At 69.0% G+C, this 7344-nt stretch overlaps 1 protein-coding gene across 2 annotated transcripts; it reads left to right on the top strand.

Moving 5' to 3' along the window:
• The first annotated feature begins 138 nt into the window (after positions 1 to 138).
• Positions 139 to 3141, top strand: LOC309888687 (protein C1orf43). Of its 2 annotated transcripts, none has more exons than XM_082781161.1 (7): positions 139 to 287; positions 1211 to 1312; positions 1492 to 1600; positions 1787 to 1840; positions 2022 to 2143; positions 2248 to 2306; positions 2600 to 3141. In XM_082781161.1, the coding sequence occupies exons 1-7, from the start codon at positions 219 to 221 to the stop codon at positions 2796 to 2798; spliced, it is 714 nt and encodes a 237-aa protein (XP_082637287.1). In that variant the 5' UTR covers positions 139 to 218; the 3' UTR covers positions 2799 to 3141. The 2 variants fall into 2 exon arrangements, with proteins under 2 accessions (XP_082637287.1, XP_082637286.1); XM_082781160.1 differs by having other exon boundaries at positions 140 to 287; positions 1977 to 2143.
• Positions 3142 to 7344: the final 4203 nt, after the last annotated feature.

The following is a 7344-nucleotide window of genomic DNA, read 5'->3' on the forward strand; positions in this document are numbered from 1 at the left end:
GGGGAGGAGGGAGGAGCCGGGTCACGTGACGCGGGCTGAAGGGAGCGGAGGGCGCGCTCGGCTTCACCCCCTCCTCTCCCGCTCCCCCCCCCCCCCCGCCCCGCCCCGCCTCGGTCCCTGGTCACGTGGAGGGGGTGGGGAACGGAACGCGTCACGTGGAGGGGGCGCTCGGAGGCTTCGGCGGCCGCCATGTTGTGTGGCCCCGGGCCGGGCCGGGGATGGCGGGGGCCAGCAGTAACTGGCTGTCGGGGGTCAACGTGGTGCTCGTCATGGCCTACGGCAGCCTGGTGAGGGCGGGGGGGGACCGGGGGGAGCACCGGGGGTGTGGGGGGGGCTGAGGGGGTGGTGCTGGGGGGGTGTGGGGCCTGCGGGGCCCGGTAGCGGGGGTGCGTGGGGCCTGTGGGGCCCGGTAGCGGGGCCTGTGGGGCCTGGAGGCCCCGGTCCCCGTGGGGCCCGCACCCCGTGTCCGTGGATCCCCGTGGGGCCGGTACCGGGCGTCTGTGGGGCTGGGCACCGGGTCCCCGTGGGTCCCCGTGGGGCCGGGCACCGGGTGTTCGTGGAGCCCGTGGGCCTCGGGTCCCGTGGGTCCCGTTACCCGTGGGTCCCGTAGGTCCCGGTCCCCGTGGGGCCCGCAGCCGGTGTCTGGGGGTCCCCTTGGGCTGCGCACTGGGGTGTTGGGGGGTCCCTGTGGGTCCCCATAGGGCTGGGTATGGGCGTCCACGGGTGTCTGGGGATCCCCGTGGGGCCGGGTACTGGGTGTTTGGGGGTCCCGTGGGTCCTGACACCCGGTCCCTGTGGTCCCGGTCCCTGTGGGGCCGGTCATTTGGTGGGGGTGGGTCCCATGGGTCCCATCGCCCGGTGCCTGGTGGGGGTGGGCCGGCTGGGTGCTGCGTGGGGCTCCCGTGAGACACATCCTGGGGTGTCCATGGGGGGCAGGCACAGGGTACTTGTGGGGCTGGGTTAGGAGCCTGGAGGGTCCTGCACGGCCCCAGCCCCACAGTGGCTGTGGGGCAGGGGGAGGAGGTGGGCTGGGGCCTCTACAGCCAGCAGGGGGGTGCCTGTGGGGCTGTCCCGGGTGTCCGTGGGGCTCTGGGTGGGTTGAGTGGGGTCCTGAGACCGCTGGGGTTTTGGGGAGGGTGTGGGGCTGGTTTTGGGGTGTCCAGGGGCGCAGCTTGGTGCGCTGACCGCCTGTCCCCCCGGCGGGGTCTAGGTCTTCGTGCTGCTGTTCATCTTTGTGAAACGCCAGATCATGCGCTTCGCCATGAAGTCCCGCCGCGGCCCCCACGTGCCCGTTGGACAGCACGCGCCCAAGGTTGGTGCCTGGCAGCGGGGTCTGCTCTGAAACGGCATCGCTGGGAGCTGCTGAGGGATGGGTTTCCCCCTGCTTTACACCAGGAAGCCCTCAGGGTTTGCCTATAATCACCCTTAGAATCCTGCTGAAGAAGTGAGTGTTCTAAATTCTTTTCTTTTTATTTTTTTTCTGCTCTGCAGGATTTAAAGGAAGAAATCGACATTCGGCTGTCACGGGTGCAAGACATCAAGTACGAGCCCCGGCTGCTGGCCGAGGACGACAGCAGGCTGCTGCAGCTGGAGACACAAGGTACCCCCCGGCTGGCCGCGAGCTGCAGGACACCCGGGCACCACCCGGCCTTGTTCTGCCGCGGGGGCCTCTCGGTGCTGCCATCGCGACGCCGTTTGGCTGCTGCTGGGGGTGGTGGCTCTGCGCCCTGCCTCCCTTCTGCTGCCGAATGCTGCAGAGCTTTCAGGTTGGGTTTTCTCTTCCCAGGCTGCTATAACTACCTGTACAGGATGAAGGCGCTGGATGCGATTCGGACATCTGGTAAGCGAGGGCACGGCGGGAGGGAAAGAAAGAGGGAGAGCGTGTGTAGGAAATAAGGCGTGCGTCCCACTTTGTGGGCGAACACAAGCGTTTGGCCTGTGCCTCAGGCAGTGGGGGGGTGGTTTTTGTTTCCCAGAAATTCCATTTCACGCGGACGGCAGATACCCAAAGTCTTTAATAGGGAAGAATTTCTGTGCCTACCTGCTGGAGCTGAGGAATTCCAGCGCCTCCTTCAAAGGCATCCGCAAGGCCTTGATCGACACCCTGCTGGACGGGTACGAGAGCGCCCGCTACGGCACCGGGGTAAGCGCCGGGCCCCCCGGGGGCTGCTCCTGCTGGGCTGGCAGGGCTGGCATCGCGCTGTGCCCTCGGCCGGCGTTGGCAGGGTCTCTTCTGTTTGCATCCAGGTCTTTGGGAAACCAGAATACCTGAAGTACCAGGATGCTCTGAACGAGCTGGCAAACATGTGAGTGTTTCTGTCCGGGTGCGTGGCTGCTGGGGGACGCTCGGGGCTTCTTGGGCCTCGGTGGCCTGTTGTGGAGGTGTGAGCAAGGACGGGCTTTGGGGCAGAAGGCCAGCCTCTGAGGGGCAGGCTGTTCACACCAGTCTGTGCTTCCAGGTTTGCTTCTTTACGGCCTCTTGATGCATTTTGGGGCTCGTTTTTTGGTCGCATCCACGTTCCTGCTTGCACCTTTTGAGCCAGGGTCTCCGGGGAGGGGCCGCGTCCTTCCCCAGCCCTGACGGTGCCTCTCTCTGCAGGACCAAGGCCCGGGCAGGCAGCAGCCAGCGGCAGCACCAGTCAGCAGCCAAGGACCTCACCCTGTCCCCCGAAGTCTCCAGCCCCGCCACCATCCAGGTCACCTACCTGCCTTCCAGCCAGAAGAGCAAACGTGCCAAACACTTCCTGGAGCTGAAGAGCTTCAAGGACAACTACAACACGCTGGAGAGCACCCTGTGAGCGGGGCGGGGAGCGCTGCTCCGGGGACCTGCCGAGAGCAGAGCCCCTCGGGGGCTGCAGCTCAGTGTCCCGGGTGCATTTTAGCCGTGGGTCAGCGCGCAAACGGAGCTGGGAGGAAGCGGCCACGCTCTTGGGCCTCCCTCTTGCACGACGGCGGATAGAGGAGCTCCGTGGGGGCTCCGTTCCAGCTGCTGGAGCTCCCCCCGCGCCAGGAGCCCGTTGCAAAGCACTGTGCCCCCTGCCCAACCCGGCGGGGATCAGCCCCTGCGCCAGGCTGGGGCGCGCTGCAGGCGTTGTTCCGCCTCGGAGCCCTGGCCCTGTGAATAAACTCTGGTTAGCTTTAGCTTATTTATAAAAGACATCCTCCCCCCCCCCAGCCAGCGCTCTCCTCCACCTCTCCTCTTCCCCGTGGCGGCCAGCAGGGGCTGATGCTGCCTCTCTGTCCTGGCTGCGTTGAGCTCAGGCTGCGGAGCCGCTCGTCTCTTCTCTCCAAAGACCGCTGAAACGATTTCCCCGTGGCACCATCGCTGCTGGGGGCTTGGACGGAGTGTAAATATTTCGGTGGGCGAGGTGCCCCTTCGGGCTGCGGTTTCTGTCCTGCAGCTGGGCCTTTGGGGACGTCTCGGGCAGACAAATCCCGGCTGCAGCCGCCCCGTCTGCCCTGCCGGGGGCTCCTCCCCGCTCTCACCAGCGCCTCGGATGCCCAGGGGAGGGGGCTGCTGGCGGCGGGGGGAGCCCAGCTCCGTGTCGGCGTCCTGCCGGCAGCGCCCGCTGCTCCCCACGTGGGCTGGGAGCCGTGCCCCTTCCCCGGGCCTCTGCACTCTTTTTAATTGCTGTTTAATAAAACAACAGTTACCCCCAGCTGGATGCGTGCCGCGGGCCTCTGGCTGCCAGGAGCCGTTCCCTGGGGGATCCAAGGAACCAACGGTCGCCGTGGGGCTGTCGCCGCGCTGCCGCCCCGGTGACGGGGACGTCGGTAACGGCCCGGCTGGGGCAGGGGGCGGTTCTGGGGTCCCCACGGCACCGGCCATGGCTGCGGCGGCCCAAAAAGCCCTGTCCCTGCGGCAGGAGAAGGTGGGGGCAGTCACTGTCCTGTGTCCCTGTCGCGTGGGGAAACCCCGGGCAGGTTTGAGCCCCCCGAATGTGTTGGTTGCTGCAGGTCCTGGCGAAGGAGGGAGCCTACGCGGAGTTGCTGCGGAGGTAGAGCCAGCAAAGGGGGTCCCTGGGGTGAAGGGGTCCCAGCAGGAGGGGGGGCACAGCAGGGAGGACGGGGACCCCGTGCTGCCCCGCTGTCCCATCACCCCATCCTTCCCGTCACCCCCCTGTCCCCACAGCTGGGGGCGGGCAGTTGGGGAGCATCCCCAGCGCCAGGAGCGGGTCTGGGCCACGGCTCTTGGGGGGCTGCGGTGGAGCCTGGGGGCAGAGCTGCGCCTGGCCTCCAAGGAGCAAACCACGGTGAGCTCCGCTCGGTTTCGGCACGGTGCCCTGCCCACGGCGCGTGCCCCTCGTCCCCGGGGTGCTCCTGGCTCCGGCAGCGGAGGGCCCGGGACCCCCGGCAGCAGGAGCGCGGCTCACACTGGCCCCAACGCCCCGCAGGTCCGCCGGGCCGCCCTGCACCAGCTCCTCCAGGACGAGCACCGGCAGCACCAGCGGGAGCTGCAGCAGCTTGGGAAGGCTTTCTACGTGGAGCGGCTCTGAGCACCCGGCTGGCAGCACTGGGGGGGAATAAAAGGAGTTGAGCGAGACGGGGCTGTGCCTGATGGGGATGGGGACGGCCGCGGGGCAGAAGGAAGGGGCAGCGCAGCCCGATCCTTGCGGCTGGGATCTGGCAGCATCGCCTGCGGCCCCCCTGTGCCAGATCCTGGCACGCGGGCCCGGCCGTGGCTGTGCCAGGAGATGGCAGCACGGCCACTGCGCCCGCTCTGCTTCTCCCGGGCTGCCCCACGTGTGGACGTGGCACCCGCAGCCCCTCGTGTTCCGTGGTCAGGACCCACTCCCGGTGCCAGCCACACGCCGCTGTCCCCCCTGTGCCGGGGACGGGGCTGGGGTGCGATGCTCCATGGCCCTGCTCTCCATCCGGGCACCCCCCGAGCCCCCTCCTGCCCCTCGTCCCCGCTGCCTGTGCCCGACCTTGGTGTCTCCCGGCCCCAGGGCCCATCAGCGCCCGCCCTGGCTCAGTTTATTGACAGGGCTGGGGGCCGCCGGGCCGGCACCCCCCCGCCAACGGCCCTTCATTAGCTCGGCTGTCGGGTCGCATCACATCACCACCGCCACACGCAGCTCCCTGCGTCCCGGCCCCGCGCTGCCTCCACGTGTCCCTGCCGTCCCCAGCGCCACCCTCCCGGCTGTCAGAGGCCGCCTGGGCAGGGGCTGTGTCCCCGTCCCCCCATGGTACTGGGGCTCTGGCCACCCCACGTCCTGCCCCGTGGGTCTGGGCCCCGCAGAGCCCCCAGCTCTGTTCCCTAGGCCGGGAGCTGCGTGTCCCCTGGTGCCAGGCACGCCACGAGGCCCCGTGTGCCCTCCCAGCTCTATGGGGCCATCCATCTATGGGGCAGCCACCCCACAGCAGGTCTGGGGGCCTGTTTTGTCACCCAGCCATACCCAGAGCACCAGGGCCACATCCCCACGAGGGACGGTGCAGGAGGACACAGGCACTCGCCTCCTTCAGCCACCCGTGGAAGGGATGCTCCTGCACTCCCTGCGTCCTCAGCAGCTCCCCCAAACCCAAGGCACGGGGACAGGATGGAGCAGGAGGGGACGTGGGGCACAGCCCCCCAGCGCCAGCCAGGGCTCGTCCTTGGGCAGGGTCACACGCAGCCCCTCAGCAGCGGGGAGCCCGCCGGGACGGGGACGGCTCCCCGGTATCGACGTCCCCACTAATGACGGCGGCGTGTGACCGGGGGCAGGAGCAGGCGGCGCGGGGCCATCGACCCGTATCGACCGGCCACGCTCGGCAGCAAGGGCGCGGGGCTGCGCCGAGGGGGCAGGGGGACGTCGATGGGTGGTAATTAATGGGAACGAGGCCACGTGCGTGGGGCCGGGGCGCTCGCCGGCCGCGTCCCCCCGCCGGGTGCAGCCGAGCACGGTTATAAACGGCGGCCGGGCGGCCCCCGCGCCAGAGCGGCCGAGGAGCCCCCCGAGCTGGCCCAGGTAAGGCAGCGATGGACGCGGCGTCCCCTCGGCCCCGGATGCGCAGGGACGGGGTGAGCAGCGCTGCCCACTGCTCTGCGCCGTGCCGTGCCAGGGGACGGTGCCAGCACTGCCCCGCTCCAGCCTCATCCCCGCTGCATTTCGCCTCTTCTTGGCCACCAGATCCCCAAGGATCCCAGAGCCGATGGAGCAGGAGCCCACAGCTGAAGACGCTGAGGCCAGGGCGCAGCACGTGCGGAGCCCCCAGGTCCTGCCCAGGAGGACCGCGAGGAGCCGCGGCCCCGCTCCGCCTCGTCTCTGCTCTTTCTCTTTCAGGCAGCCGAGCCCCGCGTCCCGTCCGCCTCCGCCTGCCCCTGCCTCTGTCTGATATGTTTGATATTAGGTTGTTTTATTGGAAAACCAACTAAATATCAAACATATTCTTACAGCGCCAGGGCCGCCCAGCACCGACCCGCCGAGATGCCGCCCGCGCGGGCTCAGCGCTCGCCACCTGTCCCCTGCCCACCCCGGGACGAGCGCGGGGCGAAGGCGCCTGGCCCCGTGCCCACTGCTTGTTCCGTTGCCCTGGGCTGGCGGCTAATTACGGCTCCCGAGGGACAGAGCCAGGGGACACGGCAGGAACCAGGACCCTCTGTGGGCACTGAGCCCCCCCTGGCTCCCTCCTGCCCCGCTCAGCCCCCAGATCTGTCCCCAGCTGGGTGCAGCCGATGTCCCCTGCGGGAGATCCCAGCTGGGCTCGCAGGGCTGGCTCCAAGGAGGCCGATAATCCCCCGGCAGCGTGGGAAGTGCTGAGGAGCTCACTCCTGCCAATTCCTCCCTGCGCCAGGGGAAATCGCTCCTCCGGATGCCAACAGCATCCTCAGCCTCGCGGCTGGGCACCAGCGTGGCCAGCGGGGACTCAGCGGGCTCCTGGGGGGCTCGGCTCCCCCCGCAGCTCCCCGCGGAGCCAAACAATGTGGGCTGGGGGCTGCTGCTAAGCTCCTGCTCCTAAAATAGCAGCGGGCTGAGCTCGCCCTTTGCCACGCCGCCCCCAGGCACGGATAAATGTCAGCCTGGGGTGCCTGGTGACACCGGTGACATGGACGGCCTGAGCCCCCGCTTGGGTGCGAGTGGGGGGGGGGTTCACTTTTGGTGCCACGAGGACCTGGGTCGGTGCCTCCCCAGCGTGTCCCGGGGGCCGTGGAGCAGTGGCACCCACTCTGTGGGTGCCCAGCAGTGCCACCTACCCCCAGAGGCTGCCAGGCTGGGGATCCGAGCCCCCCAGCCCCCCCTGCCCACCCCAGCGGTGCCAGCACACACGCAGGGGGTGCCCGGCGGGGTGGGACACGGTGTCCCTGTGCCTCCAGCCAGGGTGTCCCCTTGCACAGGGGGGGCGGGCAGCCAGGACAATGCGGGA

This window comes from Aythya marila, assembly GCF_965140915.1.
Source record: "Aythya marila genome assembly, chromosome: 29".
NCBI lineage: Eukaryota > Metazoa > Chordata > Aves > Anseriformes > Anatidae > Aythya > Aythya marila.